General features: G+C 35.1%; 1 protein-coding gene across 1 annotated transcript; it reads left to right on the top strand.

Annotated features, from left to right (window-relative positions):
• The first annotated feature begins 3,797 nt into the window (after nt 1-3,797).
• On the top strand, nt 3,798-7,087 carry LOC149536882 (cytochrome P450 734A1-like). Its single transcript, XM_089805431.1, has 5 exons — nt 3,798-4,157; nt 4,337-4,560; nt 4,738-4,979; nt 5,916-6,309; nt 6,438-7,087. Exons 1-5 carry the CDS (start codon nt 3,884-3,886, stop codon nt 6,861-6,863), a joined length of 1,560 nt encoding a protein of 519 aa, XP_089661557.1. The 5' UTR covers nt 3,798-3,883; the 3' UTR covers nt 6,864-7,087.
• The last annotated feature ends 17,041 nt before the right edge of the window (nt 7,088-24,128 follow it).

The following is a 24,128-nucleotide window of genomic DNA, read 5'->3' as shown; positions in this document are numbered from 1 at the left end:
TTGGGTTGTCTTCTATCTTTTAATATCATAATCTTTACAAAATGTGTCAAAATCATTGGAGCAAAATTCATCACCATTATCAGTTCTCAAATATTTTATTTTCTTTCCAGTCTGCAACTCAACCATTGCTTTAAATTCTTTGAAATGACTAAAAACTTCAGCTTTACTCCTAAGGAAATAAATCCATGTTCTTCTACTAAAATCATCAATTATAGAAACATAATAAACTAATCTACCAATAGAAGGAACATCAACTAGACCAAATACATCCAAATGGATCAGATCCAAAATACATGAGGACTTATGAGAACTCAAGTAAAACTAAATGCTGTTTTGTTTACCATAAATACAATGCTCACAAAAATCAAATTCAAGAGTGCAGTTATTCAACCCATCAACAAGGTTCTTATTTTTCAAGGTCTATAGACCCTTCTCAGCTATGTGGCCAAGTTTCTGGTGCCATAACATGGTCTTCTCTGCATGCAACTTTGATTTGGCAGATAGAGCACCCTTGGGTACCCAAAATCTATGACCATCAGTTGAAAGAGAAACAATTGAGCAGTCTTTTTTACAATCTTATTAGAAGTACTATTGCACTCAATTGTGCATGCATCAAGCTAGTACAATGTACCCAATTTGCTTCCTCTTGCTATTACCATAGCACCTCTCACCATTTTTACACCTATATTAGAAAAATTTACATGCACACCCGCATCTATTAGCGTACTAATAGATAACAAATTCCTTGCTAGTCCAAGATATGTAAGACACCATCAAATCTTCTAATTCTACCATCAAAAAAATTCACATGAATACTTCCACAACCAAAAATATCAAGAACTGAGTTATCATCCAAATACACTTTACCACCATCAAAATTTTCATACTTACTAAACTGGTTTCTATCAGGAGTCATGTGGAAAGATGCACTTGAGTCTATTAGTCATGCATTTTCACCTGCACGAGTGGCCAAGGCTACAATGAAAGAATCTCCATCTTCATTTTTGGACTCAGAATTAGAATCTTGCTTTTTCTTCTTTTTCTTCTGCTCTTTGCAGTCCTTTCAGAAGTGTCTAGGTTTCCCACAATTCTAGTAGATTGCCTTGGACTTACTAGGAGATTTTGACCTCCCCATATTCTTAGACTTAGAATAGCCATGTTGCTTTTCATTCTTGCCTCTTTCTTTTGGTCTTCCTTGAACATTCAAAGCCTCTTTAGCATTCAGAGAGACCTTCCTTCTCATCTCCTTAGAAAGTAGAGAACCAAAAACGTCCTCCATCTTCAAGACAACTAAAGTGCTCCCTATGGCCATGACAAGGATGTTCCATGAGTCTAGCAATGAACATAGAAAGATTTGGCACCTTTGTTCTTCATCCATGAGCACCTCAATAGAGGTCAACTAAGTCAGCAACATATTAAAGCTTTCTACTTAGAAATTTGTCCACCTTCTTCCATTCTTAAGGAATACAAATTCTTCCTCAAGAAAATCATGTTTACAAGTGATTTCACTTGATAGATCTCACTTAACTTCTTCCAAAGCTTCTTCACAATAGGTTCCTCATGGACATTAATCAAAATTGATTTTGCAAGACACAATCTAATGAGACCTTTAGCTTTTACATCTATCACATCATACTGTGTGGCTAAAGTTGGATTTATAGACCTCAACTTCTTCTCATCAATCACATCCCATAGATCCTAATCAATCAACAAATCTTCCATCTTCAACTTCCACATCTCAAAGTTTATGCCAAAAAACTTTTCAACATCAATTCTCCCTGACATGCTTTCTATCTTTGCAATCCTGCAACACAAAAATAAAATACTCTACACAATCTCCCACTCAAACCTTGATTAGCTCAAAAAATCTTGTACCCAACAACTAGAACCAAAATTGGCCAGGCTTCGATACCACTTGTAAGGAAGCAAAGGTGTGTGAAATCACTTACTACACTAACCTTTGAGAGGATGACTATGCAAATTCAACTAACTACTGCAAAGATCTCAAGAAACACAAAATGATATAATCAGAATAACAATGAATGCATAACACAATGATTATCGTGGGAAAACCCTTCCGAGAGAAAAACCCCACCCTCCAAAACCCGCACAATGTATTATCAAACCAAGATGATTACAATAAACTTATAATGCAAGTTCTTACAGGAGCGCATCACCACAACTCGAACTTGGGCTCAGACTCAGAGAGACTCCTTCTAACAACAATCTTGCAAACTAAATTCGATGATTCAAACACCTCCTCAAGCCCTCCTTTTATAGTGATTTGCCACTTGGAAACCATTTGTGTTTTTACAAAATCATGGGCCAAAACCATGGGCAAATCAATCATGCCACATGTTACCCACTTGTAATTTGTAACTTGAAGAATACCATTTTCATCCATAATTTTGTCCTCTAGTTTAGACCCCGATAAATGTCATATAATGAGTTGTTTACACTCAAAAATAGCCCTTCTATATTATTCTAGAGACTAATTTTTAACAATTCATACACCTTTTTCCAACTCATAAACATGTGGCAAACTACCAAAAACAAATTATAGAATTTTCTAAAAAAATTCTAGAGTTTTTCGGCTAAAATTTTCTAGAGTTTCTAGAAAAAGCTTGCAAGGTTGAGACACAATTCTCAACAAAAATGAATAGAGAAAAAAAAAAAAAAAAAACATAATTTGATATTATTCGACTATAAACTTAATACAAATTTGTTCTACAAATAAAATCAAAATTCATATAAGAAGAAAGCTAAAACTTGATCAACTATTAGTACATGTGTGATCAACCATTATTACACGTGATATTGAGTATTAGTACATGTGTTAAGATTTGCTGAATTTAATCCATGAAATTTGAATCTCAGCAATTTTTTACCTATTTCATCTAAGTTTTATCATATTTATAATATTATTATTTTATTTTGATATAATATAGAGTTATTTAGCAATGTCAAACTATTTTGACAATTTACTACTTATATTTAAATTTAATATCAACTTTATTTGAAATATTTTTATGATGAAAGAACTCAATTCAAATCAAACATTATGACTTAGAGTTCTAAGTGATTCATGAAAAGTTTAACACGGTCTGATAGCTAGACTTAGGCAGACTTAGTCATTAGAACCTGGTCTCTTCCCCTACTAAGAATATCACAACTTATTCTCTGTCCATAATCTCTCCACTTATCTCAATTGTAATATTGGATAAATCATACACTAAAACATCAAACATGTAACCAGGTGTCCCCCTTGATAAAATATGACCTTTTAGTTTAGTATTTAGATGTTTCCCTCAATTAATACGAGCTGTTCATTAATTAACTAGATGGAGGGAGTAGTGACTAAAATGGTTGTATCACCAACTAGTCATACCAATTAGTACAAAAACCGTGCCCTAAAAAGTGTCCCTCCCCATCAACAGATTCCTACTACCATTCCAGAGGCAACTGTTAAGCATACGGAGTCTAAACACTTGACCTACCGCGAATGGCAGGTATGACATGGCAGTGGGAACTGCAACCTTCTAGAACCTTCTAGACATAATTCCTCACGCTATCCAGGTGGTCGTGAAGGCGATCATTCCCACGTTTTCTCTGACACCCGGATTATATTTTTGAGTGGGCTCTGCCTGCCGGGGAAATAGCAGAAAAACACGTTCCATGCCTTACAAGTTTGATTGCGTGTAATTTTCACTATTCTACGTAGACAACGACACACTCTACAAATATAGAGCTCTCATAATCAAAGAGTTTCTATCAATGTTATTAGATTTCTCCAATCTATATCAATGCATTATATTTTAGGGACTGAATTGTGTAGTAATTTTTTAGTATCTTAGAGTTGGAGTGTGTTGGCCTGGTTTAGACTATGGAGTGGATATGTTGGTTTTTGGCAGCTGTTTGTGCTTGTTTTGTTTACTTTTTTGTCAAGATTGTAATAGCGATATGGTGGAAACCTCTGCAAGTGAAAAAATACTTCGAAGCCCAAGGAATCAAGGGTCCTCCCTACAAACTACTTTATGGGAATTCTACAGACATATCCAGGATGATTGATGAGCGGAGGTCCAAACCCATGTCCTTATTTTCGCATGACATACTACCTCGAGTTCTTCCCCATTATCATCATTGGACCGAAATCTATGGTAAATGATTCATTTTCTATTAATTATAATATTAAAATTACATATTCACAAGAACACCGATAATATTTACTATTTATATATTTATATATGTGATTAATATATTCCTAACCATATTGCTAGAATTATAGAACTTCACAGCATTGATGGATTAAGTAAACTTGTTCTATGTGATATAACAGGTCAGGATTTTATCTTCTGGTTTGGGCCTCATGCAAAGTTGGTCCTTCCCCATCCTGAGCTTATTAAGGAGATATTGTCCACTAAATTTGGCAGCTACCCAAAGCTTACAGATGACCCGCTTTCAAAACAACTGGTTGGACAGGGAATTTTGGGTCTCACAGGTGAGAAATGGGCGCGGCACAGGAAAATCATCAATCCTGCTTTCCACATGGATCTCTTGAAGGTAAAAATGGCTGAAATCTTGTTTTTCATTGATGGACCAGAAATATGGTATTTAATAGATTAATTGAATTATGGTTTAGAGAGAAATGGTGACAAATTCATTTGTCAGTCTATCAAATTCCAGGCCTGCATAAATATAGTTTGCACTACCTACCTGTGTTTTCTTCGTTTTCTTCAGGGCATGATTCCGACAATTGCGAAAAGCTGTGGAAATATGTTGGAGGAATGGAGTAAATTGGTAACGTCAGGTGCATCGGAAATTGATGTGGAAAAGCAGTTCAACGATCTCACGGCAGATGTTATTGCACGCACAGCTTTTGGAAACAGTTTTGCAGAAGCAAAGCATATCTTTGATTTGCAGGCCAAACAGATGGTTCTTGCAGTTGAATCATTTCGCACCGTTTATATTCCAGGTTTCAGGTGACATACTTGACGCTACAAGTACAATTGCTGTGCTTTTCTTCAGTTTTTTCTTTGTGTCATTTAGAAATTTTATGTCGGATTTTTTATTTGATTTTTCGGATGGATTGTTTAGCTTAATTTAGGTCATCAATCCTTTAATAAGTCTAAGTCTGGCTAAGTCTAGCTATCAGACCATTTTAAACTTTTCATGAATCACTAAGAACTTTTAAGTCATAACGTTTGTATTTGAATTGAGTCCTTTCATCATAAGAACGTTTCAATATTAAATTTGAATATAAGTAGTAAATTGTCAAAATAGTTTGACATTGCTAAATAATTGAACTAAATAATTCGATATTATATCAAAATAAAATAATATTATTATAAATATGATTAAATTCGGATGAAAGAGGTAAAAAATTGCTAAAATTCAAATTTCATGGATGAAATTCAGCATATCTTGTGACTTAAATTAGAACCCAAATCTAGAACTTTCCATATATTGTGGGAGTGCTCTATGAAGCCACTTGACTTGCTGTGGAAAATATCTCCTACTTTATCAATTGATGAGCTTAAGGGGCTTTCTAATGAATGGGTCATAAGGAACAACACTTAATGAAGGTTTTGCAAGCAGAATGGGTTGAACCATGGAAGAAACTCTTTAGTTAAGCATGCTCAAGTTAGAGTAGCCATCACCTAAATCCAATGAGTGCTAAGTATTCCATTTATTCTCACGAGAGATGAATTCATGTGAATCACTATTAATGAAACATAGATCAATGAGTTTGTCTCAAACACTATACAGTTAAATCCTGATAGCAATATCACAGTAAACATTTTAAAGAATAAGATAAATGACTTTGTCCCTTAGTAAGGCTTACTCATATTCTGAATTATGGAGAACCTATTACTTTTTCCGGTTTCTTACGTTGGCATGTAATGTCCTCTCACCAGGTTTCTGCCGACCACAAAGAATAGGCAACGTTGGAATGTGGAGAAAGAAATAAGAAGATCGTTAAGACAAATTATAGATGCCAGGGCAAAGAGTGCTATAATGGAAAAAACAGAGAGCTACGGAGCCGATCTGCTTGGTGTTATGATGTCTGAGAGCAAGGAGCAGGGGAGAAACAATGTCAAAAGCAATGGAAGCCTGAGTACAGAGGAAATCATTGATGAATGCAAGACTTTCTACTTTGCCGGCAGTGAAACCACCTCAGGACTGTTGACATGGTGTATAATATTGTTGGGCATAAATCAAGAATGGCAAGAGAGAGGCCGCAGAGAGGTGTTGGAAGTATGTGGGAAAAACAATCATCTAGATGCAGACAGCTTAAGCCGCCTTAAAATTGTAAGAAGCATCTAACAATGACCCAAATTAACAAGTAATAGCAATCACAGTTAGCACTGAGATTTCAATTCAATTCAATTCTAGTACTTTGAATGCTTCATTAAAATATTGTGTGAGTGATTTTGTAGGTGGGGATGATTCTCAATGAGGCTTTGAGGCTTTATCCACCAGGAGCATTTCTTACACGACATGCATCTCAGCCAATGAAACTTGGAAGGCTCTCAATCCCTGCAGGCACTCAATTTATGCTTCCCATCCTTGCAATGCACCATGATCCTTCTCTGTGGGGAAGTGATGCCAAAGATTTCAACCCAGGGAGATTTAGCGAAGGAGTTGCAAAGGCTGCAAAGCACCCAATGGCATTCATGCCCTTTGGAACAGGTCCATATGTATGCGTGGGTCAGAATTTTGCCTTGTTGCAAGCTAAAGTAGTTTTGGCCATGATTCTGCAGAAGTTTTCTTTTGTTACTTCACCATCTTATACTCATGCTCCTGTGCTCTTGATTACCCTGAAACCTCAACATGGAGCCCAGCTTATATTGCGCATGGACTGATATGCGAGGACGGTTCTGCCAGGAAAATCCTCTACTATTCAAATTTTATCCTCAATAACGCTGGGTTAAGCCTCAATAATGCACACGTGCAATGGTATCTTATGTTGGCATGGCACCTGTTTCCTAGGTAAGTTTTGGAAGAGAGGGTAATTGTATCCAATCTAATGGATCTTTAAGAGAATGATAAAATGGGAGGGGCAATATAAAGGAGTCTATTTGGTTTATGTTTGTGATTGGACTTTGTAATATTAAATATAAGAGTGGGTAGATTTTTATAATCTATAAGATGTTTGTATGTGTTTTTTAATTTAAATATGCAAGTATTTTTTATCAATGTTTGGTTTCTATTATTCTAATAATTTGTGAGAAAGTGTGACCTAAAACAATTAAAAAAATATTCACACAATTGAATAGAGAAACATATACAATTATTAAACATGTTAAAATAATTTCGTGTTGCAACCATGTGCAATTAATCTTGAATACATTGAGGTCCTAAATAGCCCAAGTGAGAATAATAAATTATAGTATATATAAATTGAGAAATTCAAATGAATTGTTCATAAAGTTAAAAACATCTAGATAACCTTAGTGAAATGGGATAGCTCAAATAAATTAAGTGAAGTGTGAAAACTTAGATGAAGTCAAGTCCATGGAAACTAAGTGAAGCATTAAGTATTATGTCAATTGAGTGAGGAGGGAAATGTTGGATGCAATTGTATGTGGTTAAGGCTATAAGAAACTTTGGATGATAGTTTGTGTTGACCATTATGAATATGTGTATGTATTGTGCTAGCCCAATTTTGCATGGTTGTCACATGTGTGTTAGAACTTAGTATGTATACAATTGAAGTCACCATTTTTGGGTGATGCACAGGATAATTGGTTGAAGCCTTTGAGAAACATGACAAAGTTTATATAATAAAATCAATAAGGCATCTCATGATATATAATAGTTTCAAATAACTTAAGTAAATTGAATGAAATGGGAAAACTCAAATGAACCTAGTGAAAACTATGTAGAAACTAAGTACAAAGAATACAATCTTATCTCAATTGAGTAAGAAAGAAAAGGTTAGAAATAATTGTATGTGGTCAAGGCTATGAAAATATTTAGATGATAGTTTTGTTGAGAACTATGAGTCTTTTTGTATCTAGTAAGACTAATTTTCAATGGTTGTCACATGCATGTTAGTATATATATAATTGAAGTCACCAAGTTTGGGTAATGCACAAAATAAGTGATCAATGGGATATTTTAAGAAACATGATAAAGCTTCTAAAATAGATTTAATAATGCATCACATACTGCATCACAGGTTCCATAATTTTCACTTTTGTTTGCACTATCTTGATCATGTTTGACTTATGACTATCCCTTAGCATTCTTAGTTTCACTACTATTGGTGAAATTAATTTTTTGTTGATATAATGTGATAGATTTAATACCTACCATTTTCCAAATGGATGACATTAGTGATAGTTGTTTGTTTAAACATGTATCAAACTTGGATCTAATGAGTGGGTTTATATTTTATTAAAATACAAATATCCAAATATCACAAGGATTCACAAAAACTAGGATGCTAATTTGGTTACATATCACAAGTGACCAATACATCTACACCTAAAGTTCTATAAGTTGAGCGTCAATTTTTTTAAAAATATGTATTAATGAAATTGAACCTAAATGAGTTAGTATTATATGAACACATGAACATAAACAATTCTAACATATAAATCCTCACATACCACTAACTTCATTCAATCATTATGTGGAAACTTATTATTAATAAATACATTATTTATGTTAGATACAAATTTAACCAATGATACTAATAACAATGTGGTTATTTGAGCCTGTAACATTTTGTATGGTAATAATCATATATTACCATACACATATCTATATGTATGTGTATGTGTTTGTATATGTGTATATATAAATGTATGCGCATGTATGTACACATAAATATACATATGTACATATAAACACATATATACATCTACATCTACATGTACATGTATATGTACACATAATACACACACACACACACACACACACACACACACACACACACACACACACATGTACATATATCAATTAGACTATGCTCATTGTTAAGTGGTCATTTCCAAGCAAGGCATAGATAAGTAGTATTATAGTATATTTAGCATAGAGTTTAACATCCATATAGAGTAGGCAAGTTATTCATAATTGTTAAGATTTATTTACCCATCATATCATAATCTTCCAATTTGATGTTATGTATACTAATTGGGAGTTTTCAACCAATCATCATGGTCATGTAAAGACAATTTAACCATATCCTTGTTTCTTAGAAAGTTAGGCCTCCATAGTGTGTAGAGGCTACCTATACACACACACACACACACACACACACTTTCATTGAGATAAAAATCTTAATAATAAATTGTCAAGGTTTGGTTATATATGTTCAAATAATTTTAGGGAAAATTTCATGCATTCACATAAAAAAATTGATAGTAAATTAAAAAATAAGTAAATAATCTTTACAATGTTGATTGTTCTCTCAATGTCAAATATATATTAGGGAAACACCAACTAAATGATAGATTTGTTAAAGCTATCATTTTTTAGGTTTTAATGTATTAATCATTGTATTTGTCCAACTATATGCAATTTCTTATAGAAGATAATAGTGATCATGCAGTGAAATACCTTTTTCAATATATTTTCCCTTTTCTAGTCATTTTTGGATATAGAATACACTTCTATTCGTATACAAAATTTTGTGAGAAGTGGGTAATGAATTAATAAGAAAAGACTTGTATTGTGGAAAATATCATTGTAGATATTTTTAAAGTTTAATGTTAGTTGTTACAACAAAAGTTACTATAGTAGTTATTGGATCCAAACTAATGAGCTACATGAAGCTCATAAAATTATGCTAGTAGCTTATACACTACATTGTGGATTCAATGTTTCTTTGAGATATGTGGTCAAGCACTTTACATTCTTTATTTGTGCCTCACATTTCTTTGATGATTTCTATTAAATGGTTTATGAGTTGTGTTTTCTCTTCACAATACCATACTTCATGAAATATTATGTACAAAATGTTACATTTCGTAACCTTTTTCACTTTGACATACTTATATACCATATTATTTTTAGGAATTACATGTCAAACAATTTGCATACACTGCATGTTTACAAAGTTCATGAATTTCTCACATTTCATGTGAGTATCTCTAACTATTGTTGTCTATTAGTGTTAAACACTTAGTCATATAGGTAGAATTAAAAGGTCATCACTGTGACTGAGCTACTCTATATAGGCCAAGTCATTTAAAGACTTGAGTATAAAACATGTAAATGCCAAGCTTTATAGGAGTCAAGCAAGTCTTTGGTTGACAAGTATTTTCAATGTAAGCCAAGTCTAATATTTATCGAGAAATTCGAGTACATGGAAGTCGAGTTACATAAAAAGTGTTGAGCATAGTAAAGACTGAGTGTCAGTAGCATATACAGTGAATGTCAAGTATCAAAATCAGCAAGTGTTGAACAATGCAAAATTGACGTTCCAGCCAAGAATGATACAAACTTTGAGGAAAATCATTTCAGGTTGACATGGACAAGATATTTAATACTTGTAGAGTTTGTTGCAGAGGTTATTACACATTTTATGAAGTGGATCATAGATCCCTTTGTTTTGTGATGAACCAATCAGATGAAGAGGTGAATCAAGGAAGCATCTAGAAAACTCTTTATGGAACTTTTAAATAGAGCAGATCTTAACCTAATTTGATATGGTAAAGTGTATGGTGATGAGAAGAAGTGAACAAGTTATTCATGTTATCACGAACAAAGATTAAGTGTGATAGTGCAAGCATTGTAGAAGAGGCAAAGAACTCTATTATTGCATAACAAAGCAAGCAACCTAAACAAAGAAGTGAAGGATAGTAAATTTTTATCAGATCAAAGATCATATCTAATTAAAGAGAAGAGATCTAAAAATAGCTTATTAGAGAAAACCAAAGATTGGGTACTAAATCAATTTTAATAGATACAGTCAAGGATAATCTCTTAATAAAGTAGTATTAACAGATCTTTGTAAATCTCCTCTAATAGAGTCCTTACTTTATTGTAAGTGTAAAATCCTTTAACAGGGTAGGACTTAACAGTCTTGAAGCTTTTAATAGGGTAGACCCTCATAGGGTAGATCATTGGATATGATCAAACATTGTAACCCTAAAAAATTAACTTTATTAATGTAATAACATGAAGATTTGTTGGTGTCATCCCCACCCCTGTTTTACCTACACCTTGGAGGGTTTTTGGGTATCAAAATCTTTGCATTATGTGTTTTACATTTCATGCATGTGATTGATAGATTATATCTATATGTTATTACAGTTTGATTTTTGCAAGTTATGATATGCATGTAGGTAAGTGTACCAAGATGGTGTACAAAAAAGTGGACACCCCACCCCCCTTCCCCCCCCACCCCCACAAAAAAATAAATTCAATAACCTGATTGGGTATTTTAAAAGTGAAATGCTGGTTAGGCTTGATATCCAAGCCTGACCACTATACTTTACAAAACCAAATCAAGTTTTGTAAGGTATATATATTTACTATTGTCCGCATTTTAGGGCATTTTTATACCCTCAAATGATAGCAGCAACATGGATTGCACAATGAGAACACCAAAACCCTATCATATTTACTGGATAGAAACTAATTTTCAATTGCATCTCCATCCATGGCACCCTACAAATAAGGAAAGTCTTCATTCTATTCCTCATTTATGTATTTTTTTATCAAATTTTGTAATTTCGGTTTGTAATTTATAAGTTTTGTAATTTTTTTGTAATTTTTTTAATATAGATGCATCAAGGAATCTAGGAAAATGAAGGATATAAGAAAGAACACCTCCTACACAATCAAACCTTCCACACACAACCACAGAACCCCACATTCAATGTTCTCATTCAACAACCATCACCTCCTATAAACCCTCAACGCATATAATTAGATCATTTAACTACTACACAAGAGGACCTCATAAACTACCTCTCACAAAATAGTACTAACATTACACAAATGGTCAATAGGTTGCAGTCATCTACACTTGATCACCTCCTATAAACCCTCAATGCATATAATTACATCATTTAACTACTACACAAGAGGACCTCATAAATTGCCTCTCACAAAATAGTACTAACATTACACAAATGGTCAATAGGTTGTGGTCATCTACACTTGATCACCACTCAACCCTAGCAAATACACTTGAATAAATGTCCCACAATGCAAATGAGGTGTCTAAGGAGGTTACGAAATGGGGTAAATGGAGGGATAGGTGTCATACATTTTATGCCGATGGGTTATCATATCAACAAGTGAAAGATAAAGACATAAAGAAAGGTACTATATGTTCTCTTTTCACCGATCCTATATCCAACAACTCCCTATTACACACAATGAAAACTTTTGCTATTCATTGGTGCACTTGTGCTAGGAGGAGATCATGTTTTTGGGATAGGTGGTATATGGTATTTGACCTAGCACCATGTAATAATTATGAGGTGCCTCTATATTTTTTGAGAAAGCTATATTGTGAGTTCATCCTTGGTGAGAAGCCAAATTACTTTGACATCTGTCAGTTCTAGGGTAGAGGGAGAGGCTCTGTGCAGAATAGACCTAGGGCTCATAGGGTGGTACTATAACATGAGAGGAGATGTACAACATGAAAAACCATGCCTCATGCCATGCTCCCATCAATTGTAAAGGATTATATTAGTTTATAGACTCTTCATGCAGCTACATCATTGATAGATGTTATCATTCAACATGGCTCATAATTAGGTGGTTTCCCTTCACCTATGGCACCCCTACCATCATCAAATGCACATTTAGGGTCATCACAACATGTGACAGCTCCATCATCTTCACCTATGGCATCGAGGTCATCACAACATGTGATAGCTCCATCATCATCACCTATGGCACCTCGATCATCATAGCCTATGACAACTCCATCAACATCACTTGCACCACCAATGCCATCTCTGCTTGTGTCACCTACACCACTAGTTTCATCCTCTCTTGTTTCACCTACACCACTAGTTTCATCCTCACTTGTGCCACCTACATCGTCATCATGTGCATCATTACAGTCTTTGGGACCTAGTCAACATTTTTATTTTAGTTGTCTTGATTATGTAAAATAGGTTTTAAAGGACCTGAAACCTAACATCAATAGAGTATTAAGAAAGTATCATGAAAAGAGAACAAACAAACAACATGAAACAAACCTTAGAAAAAAAAAAGAGGTCATAGAAAACATTGCTGGAAAAGACAGCAAAAGACCAGCAAAGGAACAGCAACCGACCAGCTAAGGAGTATTAATCAGAAGCACAGCTTGGTCCACCAGAGAATGCATAGTCTCAGTAGCAACATTCACCTCGTCCTTCTTAGTGGTTTCCTCCATCTTCTTTGAATTGGCCGGAGTACGCTTGTTAGGACCTTGAGAGTCTGCCCCCAGGAGAGAAACCTAACCTTTATTTGTCTCATTCTTTTTTAGGAAGCTAGTCATGTTATCCCCCAATTGTCTAAGTTGTTTATCCATGTTACCCAACCTGGTTTCAAATTTAGATACCTTCCCTTGGATACTGCTAATGTCCTTGTCCATCACCTTCTTCTTGGCTTCCAACACAGGGATCTTATGCATCAGATTTTTCACTTCTTTCACATTACCTATGACCTCCGAGAGCTTGTCGATATGCTGACCTAATGTTCTTTCCCCTCTGGCCGTCTTGCTAAGATGCTCCATTTCTTTGTTCAACAACACCATTTTATGTTTAAGAATGTCAATGTCCTTCTATATAGAACTAGGGTACCAAATAAGCCTTTAGAGGGCTCGATTCCACCACCAACACAATCACCTCTGTCAGATTTGGACCCCTGTTCACCATCATCAGTAAAGTTGGAAGCCTCAATCCTAGTTTTCACATTTTTTTTCCTGTCGCCTTAAAGACTTTATATTTCTTTCCAAATGTTTAGCAAGGGGCTCATCATTCGAAAAAGGAGAAGTCCTCTCATCAATACGACCTTTACCCTTCCCTTTGCTACATCCCCTATTTTTTGCATGTTCTCTAACAATTTCATCAACAAAATCACTTTCCCTCTCTCGATCAAAATCATCCTTCTCAACACTCTATTTTTTCTTTTTAGTGCTACTACCCGAACCTCTTTTAGGACTAACCAAACTCCCTTTCACCTCATCTTGTGTCTTTGAGTCATAGCCCTTTTCCTGAATACTTCCTTTAGTATCTTGATCTTCCCCTTTATAATTTCTAGGTTTTGAGATTTTTTTAGATTTCAACACATTCATAATCAAAACCATTAATCCTTCATGACAAACATGTTCACCAGTCGGGTCACGCTGAATAGCTAGGGTAGAATTGGAGAGAGATTGCAACAGGTAAGAAGGAAAATTTGCCCTAATTTCATGACAAAAACGATTTGCCAACACAAAATGGTAACCATACAGTTTTGTATATCTTCCATCCAAAGTTAGATATTCATTAATAACATAGAACACAAACTGCCACAGACGAGACACGGAAGCTGGGTTAAAATAAGAAGTACCTATTTTAACTAGTCAATTTCTTTCCTGTTTGGTCAGCAAAGTCATCAATCGCCTTATCCGAAATCTTCCTTTCCCTGTAGAAATTCATCCCATCCAACTCCAAACTCATAGCCTTTGCAATGATTTCTTTCATAACCTCCAGCCTCTGGTTCCTGACCATAACAGAAGCATCCTTCCAAGATTTCACAAACTAGTGCGTAATAGCTGGGTTGTTACCTTTGAGTCTCTCCATGTAACTAGTCAAATTGCCATGCCTTTGGATATCCCACACCTCGATTTTCTTCTTCCAATCCATGCAGCTAGGCGGTTCGACCCATTTTTGGTTACCTCCCATGATCTCTGCAACAAAAGCACTAGTTTGCACGCACTGAAAGCCCCAAAAACTTTGTGAAAACCACTACCTGAGCACGGATAGAAAGAGGCATCCCATAAACCATGCGATCTGCCCACATTTCTAAAAATAATTGCCCACCTCACTCCAAAGGACTTAAAATCATAATTCTATAACAACATCATAATTAAAGGATTTTTGCTTGAATTTTCATTTTTCTTGCTTAACATGCTCGCAGCCATCAACAGGTAAAGTGTCATATGTATCCCATATGATTTTTTGATCATTACAACATGCCACATTCCAAGCCCAATCAGCTAAACCATTACCTTCCCTATAATTATGGGATATAATGCAATGTTGAAAGGAGTTAATAATATAACCAGCCTTAGACATAATATTACTAATGGTCCATGAAGGTGGATAAATTTTTTTTAAGTAGTTTATAATATTGAGAGAATCACCTTCAATCCAAGTGTTCTTCAAGTTCAGATCTTTAGCATAAATAAGACCATAAAGTGCAACAGAGGCTTTAGCAACATGATTGGTTTGACGAACGAAAGGTATTGCCATACCACCAACAAAGTCCCCATTAGACTTTCTAATCATCACTCCACAACTAGCGATGCCTGGGTTCCCTTTCAAGGCCCCATCAAAGTTAATTTTGAACCAATGAGTCAGAGGGCAGTCCCATCTAGCACTTTCCCTAGGGTTGGGATATTTAGTATTCAAAATCATATTCCTGATATTCCAGTTCTTCATTACCCCAACATCCCATTCATTAAAAGATCACTTCCCTTACCACAATTTTTGATATTTCATGCAAATGGACCTTGATTTTATGGAAAACATGAGTAGGATTGGATTCCACCCCTCTAAAGATTCTATCATTACATTCCTTTCATATAGCCCAGCAAAGATAAGGAAGAATAAGTTCCCACAATTTGATAATTAGAGTATTCTTGGAAGGAGCTCTCCAAGAAGAAAAGAACAGTTGGATAGTAGCATGGGATACCCAGTCCATGTTCATCAAACTCCAAATTAAATCCCAAACCTGCTTAGTAAAGGAGAAACGGAGCATATTATGGTCCACCGACTCCCCATCATTTTTTTAGAGGAAACATCAATTGACAATGAAAACCCCCTCTTCTTAAGATTTTCAAGAGTTAAAATTTTGTTTTGCAAAAGAATCCAAAATAGAACATTAACTTTAGCAGTCATACCTTTCACCCAAGCCGTAGCCCAACAAGGTACATCATGATCCTCAAAAGAATTAGTGTAGGTAGATGAAATGGAGTATTCTCCACTAGGATCATCTTTCCAAATCAGAACATCCTCTTCATGATTCAAACAACAAGAATTTGGGCATTTAGCAAGCTCCACCAGATTCAGGTCCACCCTAAGAAGATTGACCCACATATCATTATTCCAGTAATCACTAACCAAAGTACCAAACTGATTCTTGCACTGCACCATAAACCCATTCCATCTAGGCTCATCACAAAGGGGGTGATCCAAAATCCAAATGTCTTCCCAAAAAAGGACTTTCAATCCGTTACCAACCTTCCATTTAACTCCTACCCTTAATATATGTTTAATTTTTTTAGCATTCTTCCATATCTGAGATCCCCCTTGATCAGCATCAGAGAAAAGGAAATGCTGAAAATCAAAGTTATCTGAATTGTATTTATCTGCCCAAATGTTCCACCATTCCCCCTCTTCCTTATGACATCTGTGAAGAAGTTTGGCTAGTAAAAGTTTGTTCATAGTAGAAATCCTTCGTAGCCCAAGCCCACCTTTCCCCTTAGGAATACAAACATTCTCCCAAGCAATAAGAGGGAGTCTCTTTTTAGACTCCATACTAGTTCACAAAAAGGTCTTCTAAATTTTCTCAATAGCAAGAGCAAACTTTCTTGGAATCTTAAAGACACTCAAGGCATAAAGTGGAGCACTTTGAAGAATAGATTTCAAAACAATCACCTTCCTAGCCTGACTGAGGAGGGAACCCTTCCAACCAGCAAGTTTGACATGAATCTTATCAATCAAAGAATTCCAAAAGTTGTTAGGAGGGGATAAACCCATAGGTAACCCCAGATAAGTACCTGGCAAAGAACCACTCTCACACCCAATAATCCTTTTAATCTTTAATTGTCTAGCTTCACTAACATTGATAAAGTAAATCACACTTTTGTTCCAATTAATAATCTGGCCAGTCGAATCTCCATAGTCAGTCAAAGCCCTCTTAATATTCCTTGCATTATGCACTGAGGCCTCCTCTGTGACAATCGAATCATCCACAAATTGCTGATGTGAGCAAACTAGAGGTGAGGAAGATGGACTAAGACCCACAAAGTCTCCTTTGACAACCATATTATTAACATATCTTCCCAAGCACTCAACCAAGATAATAAAAAGAATAGGAGAAATAGGGTCTCCCTGTCTAAGGCTAGAAGCCTTAAAAAGGGGGGAAGGGGAGCCATTAACAAGCACAGAGAAGGAAGCCAAAGAAATAAAAATAAAAATAAGGTCCCTGAATCTCTTATTAAAGCCAAAAGCTTCCAACCCCCTTAGAAGGAAGTTCAAGTCAACTCTATCATACGCTTTAGAAAGGTCAAGCTTAAGAAGAAACCCTTCCTTCTTAGAAACCATAAGAGAATGAATGTTTTCGTGAATGGATATAGTGGAATCCAAAATCCGTCTGCCCGGAACAAAACCATTTTGCTGTCTAGAAATAATAACCAAAAGAATAGAGAGAATTCTAAGAGTCAAAACTATGGAGATGATCTTATAAAAAGAATTACATAAACTAATAGGCCTAAACTAATCCAAGCAATCAGCACCCAGCTTCTTAGGAATAAGAGCAATAAAAGTACCATTAAGCTCTCTAAGGAGGTTTCTTGAGCCAAAAATTTCCTTAACCCCATTACAAACATTAGAACCTATAATATGCCAGAATTTATGAAAAAATAGGAGAGGAAACCCATCAAGACCTGGAGCCTTATTGCCTTCAAAAGAGAAAACAACTTTAGAAATCTCTTCCATAAAAGGTATGGATGAAATAAAAGAATTCTAGGCTTCAGACATGCATGAAGGAATATAGTCCAAGAACAAATTATGCTTCTCAACATTGAGGATAGGGTCACATTGTAGCAAGCTAGAAAAGAACAACATGGCCTCCCTTTTAATAACATCTTCATTATCAGTCATTCCATCATCCATCTTAATTATGGAAATTCTATTAGCCATCCTATGCTTGAGGGTAGTCATATGAAAGAATTTGGTATTCTTGTCACCTTCTTTAAGAAAAACCTTTCAGGATCGCTATCTCTAGAACATTTCCTCCTTAGTAATAATATCATGAAGTTCAACCAACTTATCACTCTCCTCTTCCCTAGATACCAGCTCATAACCATCAGCTTGAATCTTATCTTTAATGTCTTTGAGTTCCTCCACAATCTTGTTTTTGTTCTCAAAAATGTTACCAAAGGTGGTTTTATTCCAAATTTTGATGTTTTTCTTAACATTTTTCAATTTAGCTACCACTCTAAACAAAGTAGTACCCTCAACATTAATGTTCCACCACTCCTGAATGAGACTCTCCAAATTATGATGTAGGGTCCACGTTTTTTCAAATCTGAAGGGGAAATTACTCTTGAAGATGCATTGGTCAGCAGAGAAGAAAATAGGATAGTGATCTGACCCAACCCTAACCTGGGCACTAAAGGAACATTTATAATTCAAAATCCACTCATTGCTAATAAGAGCCCGATCCAATCTAACCTGAATAAGATCCTTACCTATTCTCCTATTCATCCAGGTGTACTCAATCCCATGTAACTCAATGTCATGAAGCATATGAGAGTCAATAAAATGCATAAGATCTAATCTATTATCCAGATTGGTCTGATTACCTCCCCATTTTTTAGAATCCTTTAAGGGAATATTAAAATCTCCAATCACTAGCCACTTATCCTTAGCAAAAACCTTTCTTTGAAAAGAAATTTCTTCCCACAAAGCCTTCCTTCCCCATTTGGTATTCGGGGCGTAAACATTAGTCAGAACCCAACTAAAGTTGTCTTTTGTATTAACAAAATGCACATTCATCATATTTCTACTATGATAGATGTTATCCCCCTGAATCCATTTATTAATCCAAAAAACAACCAAGCCTCTAGAAGCTCCATTAGAATCATTGCCAACAATCTTTCCCCCCTTAAAAATAGAAATACCTTCCACCTTCTCCTTTAGCATCTTAGTTTCTTGGATAACAAAAATTTCAGGTCTATTATCCCCAATCATGTTTCTTAAAACATCCTATTTGTGAGGATTATTTAACCCTCTTATATTCCATGAAATGATCTTTATAATTTTTAACAAAATGTTTGGAGTTAAGGATAGTTCTCTGACTACCATCTACAATGTTCTTAATAGCCTCCACTATTCTTAAAATCTGATTCAAACATCTACCAATAGGAGAAGGAGAAGACCCAACATTACCATTCTTGACAATGGCTCAACCTTTCTTAGACTGACCAGACTTACCCTTAATAGGTTTGGAATCAACTTTGGAACCCTTCTTATTACTTTTCACTGGGGCAATATCCTCATCTTCTTTTTTATTAATTTTCTTCCTACCGTTAGAAATTTTTTAAACTGTAGTCCAGTTGGCCTTAGAATTATCCTTTTCCAAAACTACTTCCTCAACATGGGAGATAGTGAGAATATCCTCAATGACTCCACTAACAAAGGAATTATTCTTTAGCACAGGAACCTAAACAAAAGAAACAGAAATCTATTTCTCCATAGAAAGACAATCTGAAGCTTCCTGATTCCTCTTCAAACAAACAAACTTAGGGATAACCAAGGGAACTAGAGAAGGGGAAGTCCCCTCAGTCACCATGAGTGGTGAGTCCTTATTAAGCTCCTTTCAGGGGAAAACCAGACCAGTATTCTCCCCAACAATCTTTGTCAGGTCTATAATCTTTCCAACCACCTTAGAAACATCTTTCCATGCTGAAAGATCATAGTGGGGGACACCTTCCATTCCAGTCACAGAGAAACTATCCTTTTGGTTTTGGTCATTTGGAGGAGTAGGCCCCTCAGCTATAGCCACCATATCTTTAGATAGGTCTTTCTTAATCCAAATTTTCTTACTCTTCTTTGTAGTCTTTTTAGCTTTTCCTTTCAGAGATGGGCATTGCTTTGCCTAATGGCCCACTTTCTTGCAATGGAAGTAAGCAAAAGGGATTGATTCATACTCTATCCTTTGGTCCCAAACACCTAGTTTTGATTTTAGTGCAATGGATCCTGAAAGATCCACCCCATGAGAAACCCCAACACAAAACCAGGCATAGTTCAGTCTCCTTCTTGAAACCCTCATCAGATCTAAAGAGAGGAGTTCTCCAAAAGTATTGGCAATGCCCTTGAAAATATCTTGCACCCAAAACTCAAGAGGGAGACCCTGAAGCTTAACCCACACAGGGGCTTGAATAGTTGAATCATCCAAAGAGTAAAGATTTGGAGCCCATTTCTATAACAGCATGGTATGCTTCCCCATAACCCAAGTGTTGCAACATAGGATATCTCTCTTATCCTCATCACAAGAGAAACAAAAAGATAGATAGCCCTTGGACATAACAGAGATGTCCACTTGACCCTTTAAACACCATTTTCTTCGAACAAAAGCATGCATGTCTTCAATATTTGGTCGTGCTCCAATGAAGCGCCCAACCAAGGTGGAATACATACAAGAAATATTTCTATCTATGATTTGATCATGAATTTCAATGGAGAACTTACCTATATCCTTCGCAGAGATATCTTTGACTGGCGGTAAAGCAGACTTTCCAGTGGGTCAAATCCCAAACAGACTAGACCTTTTTTATTCTGTTTGGGTCCCCCGCTCGTCTGTTTGGGTCCCCCTTCTACATCTGCTAAGGACCTGCCATTGTCATCATCTCTAGAAACACCACCCCTAGAATTGACAAGGGAATCCCCAGACCACTTGCCAAGTATAGAGGAATTCAAAATCCAGTTCCTGCCTAAACTCTAGCCACTCCCACTTCTGCTCGCCATATAGTTTATTTCATCTTTTTTCATTGTTATGATGTGATTGAGGTTTTTAAATATTTCTTCCAAGTGAGGAGGCATTCAGCTAAGTGATTTGCATCCTAGAAATCAATTTTTATTTTAGTTGTCAGTACATTGTCATGGGATAGATATGGAGGTGTCTCGGGATGGAGTGTCATCTCATCCATGTATACATTGTGGGCATACTTGTTATTCATATAGATGTGGGGATTTCACACTCATAGATGATTTGATGATGATGGTCTTAGGTGGATAAGGGACACAGGTTTGTTTGTTTGTTTGAGTTTTGACATGATATTATTTAATCACCTAAATATCATAAAAGTTTTTTTAAAAAAAATTTATAGATCACTCTAGATTTATATATGAATAATATGTAATGTAGGGTGCAACAAGAAATATAAGAACACCACAGAGTACTTGTTCTACTAGAAGTGTGAGGCTAGGAGCAAGAACACCTGAGGTAAAGTTTTGTAAATATTCTTTAAAGTACAATAATACATGGGCTTTAAAATATTGTTTCTTAATTGGTATGACAATAAAAACCCACTTATATATCCTCTTCCATCTCCTACCATCATTGAAACCCTCTCATTCATCAAATCCATCCAATTCCCATCCACATCTCTTGCTCCTAGTATTACACAAACCCCATCTAATGAACCTCATGAGTTTTGACATGATATTATTTAATCACCTAGAAATATCATAAAAGTAATTTTTTAAAATTTTATAGAGCACTTTATATTGATATATTCAAACAATATGCAATGTAGGGTGTAGCAAGTGGTACTAGAACACCTCATAGTACTCATTTTGCTAAAGGTGTGAGGCTAGGAGCAAGAACACTTGAGGTAAAAAAAAATTAAATATTATTAAAAGTACAATATTACATTGGATTTAAAATATTATTTCTTAATTGGTATTCTTAAAAGGACAATAATACTTTTCCATCTCCTACCATCATTGAAACCCTCCCAAATTCATCAAATCCATCCAATTCCCATCCACATGTCTTGCTCCTAGCATACCTAAAATCCATCTAATGAACCTCATGTGAGTTCATCCTCCATATACCCATCTGCATCGAAGAACCTCCATATCACATAGGGTGTCTTGTAGGAGTGTAGAGATCATGAATCTCCACTTTTATTTCTTGACAATGTGTTAAAAGTTCATTTGCATCTCTCTTTTCCTTCTTGGTCTCTTTGTTTTCAATTTCTAGGCCTTGTACTATCCTTCCAATATCGCTCTTCAAGTCCTTTTGTCTTCTTTCCCTCCTATGATCTTCTTGTTGTTATTGTGTCTTCTTTCCATTTACAACATTATCTCATATTTATAACAATACTCTTTATTAATTTATAGGGCTTGTTAGGGGCTAAAATTTCTCAAATTGATGATACCACGCTTTCTACCATTAACTTTGGCCTTGAGAGCTATGTGGCATCATTGCTTGCACACCTATCAAGTTTATGATTTGTGTTGAACTCATGATATATGTTATTGATTCCTCTTATGTTATATTTGTTTCTTCTTTAGGGTACTCCACATAGCTCAAGGTTTAGAGGAAAGGGAAAGAAATCAGTAAGAACACCAAAACAAGAAAGGGTATAACATACAAGTCAAGTTTATATTTTGAAATTTATTATGAATGAATGTATATACATGTACTCAATATTGATAAATATGTGTTGACTTATTTTTTGAATATATGTAGAAATTTTTTAGTTTTGTAGAGTTGATGAATGCTCCCAAGACTACCAATGTTGAGGCAATTGAAGAGGTAAAATTTCATATTTTCCTTCTCATAAATTTTAGGTTATAGTATGCATTTTTTCTATATACATATTAAATTGTTGCAAGAGTACATGTTTTTTTTTTCAGTTTTATAATAATTATCAACAATTTTTCTTATTAATATGTGTTATTTATCTTTTACCTATTACAACACTCTTTGAGACTTTGAGCAAATCCTTTCCCATTTCATTTTGTTAGGAGTCTCAAGCGTCAAGGATAGGATCAAACACAAGAGAGGCCAAAGGTATGTATGTAGAGTCTTAGTTGAAGCCCTTTTGTGATATCAATTTGGATTGCTTGTGTGTGTGATAGAAATGCCTAACACCTACTCTACAATTCTAATATTTTAACACTTACCATATAGGTTGTGCCTCATACCAGTATTGATTCATCAGTGCTTATACCTTCTACTAGCATGGAAGATCTAGCTTAGACTGCAGTACATTTTTTATTTTTTTACTCTATTTGTAATCCCTACAACCACTCTATAATGCTAACATTTTATTGCTTATCATATAGGTTGTGCCTCATACCAGCATTGATTCATCAGTGCTTGTACCTCCTACTAGCATGGAAGATCTAGCTCAGGCTTAAATACATTTTTTTTAAAACTATTTTTAATCCCTAATGCCACTCTATAATGCTAACATTTTATCACTTATCATAATGGTTGTGCCTCATACTAGCATTGATTTATTATTGCTTGTACATCTTGCTAGCATAGGAGATCTAGGTCAGGTTGTAGTATGTTTTTTGTGTTTTTACTCTATTAAAAAACCCTAATGCCACTCTATAATGCTAATATTTTATTGCTTAGCATATAGGTTGTGCCTCCTGTGAGCATTGATTCATTGGTAGTTGTGTCTCCAATCATCACTCTACCTCATCATTTTGTGAGGAGTCCCACCCATCGATGAAGGAGCCTATTACCACCATCATTCAGTCCAACTGTGGGACAAAGGGATGAGGTAATGAAGAACTCAACTATCCACAATCTAGAACCCAATTTCTAGTTATTTTCATATTACTTATAGATAAGATATTTGTTAGTGTATATTAAGTTTTCTTATGTAGACACTTGGCAAGCCAAAAACTGCATCAAAGAGGCTCAATTTTGATGATTCTACATAGTCATAGATATTAATAATGAAATACATATGTAGTTGTGGTCATCACATGACATTGACATATATTTGACTTTTTTATTGTATATATTTGAGATTTTTATTATGCACATTCGATATTTATAGTGTACACATTCGACATTTGTCAGTTATTAAACCTCTTTTATTGTATATATTTGATATTTGTATTGTGCACATTTGACATTTCTGTCATACACATTTGGCATTTGTCAAGTATTCAAATTTTGTATTGTATCGATGAGACATAACATCTTTT

This window comes from Cupressus sempervirens, chromosome 10 (assembly GCF_028749045.1).
Source record: "Cupressus sempervirens isolate cs-2001-9-10 chromosome 10, ASM2874904v1, whole genome shotgun sequence".
NCBI classification, from domain to species: domain Eukaryota; kingdom Viridiplantae; phylum Streptophyta; class Pinopsida; order Cupressales; family Cupressaceae; genus Cupressus; species Cupressus sempervirens.
This window is presented reverse-complemented; position numbering and strand designations above follow the sequence as displayed.

Excerpts from the sequence above, each read along its gene's own strand:
- LOC149536882 (XM_089805431.1), top strand. The coding sequence starts at position 3,884 with ATGGAGTGGATATGTTGGTTTTTGGCAGCTGTTTGTGCTTGTTTTGTT. Across the intron at positions 4,158-4,336 it reads TCATTGGACCGAAATCTATG|GTCAGGATTTTATCTTCTGG; the intron begins GTAAATGATTCA and ends GTGATATAACAG. Across the intron at positions 6,310-6,437 it reads GCTTAAGCCGCCTTAAAATT|GTGGGGATGATTCTCAATGA; the intron begins GTAAGAAGCATC and ends GTGATTTTGTAG.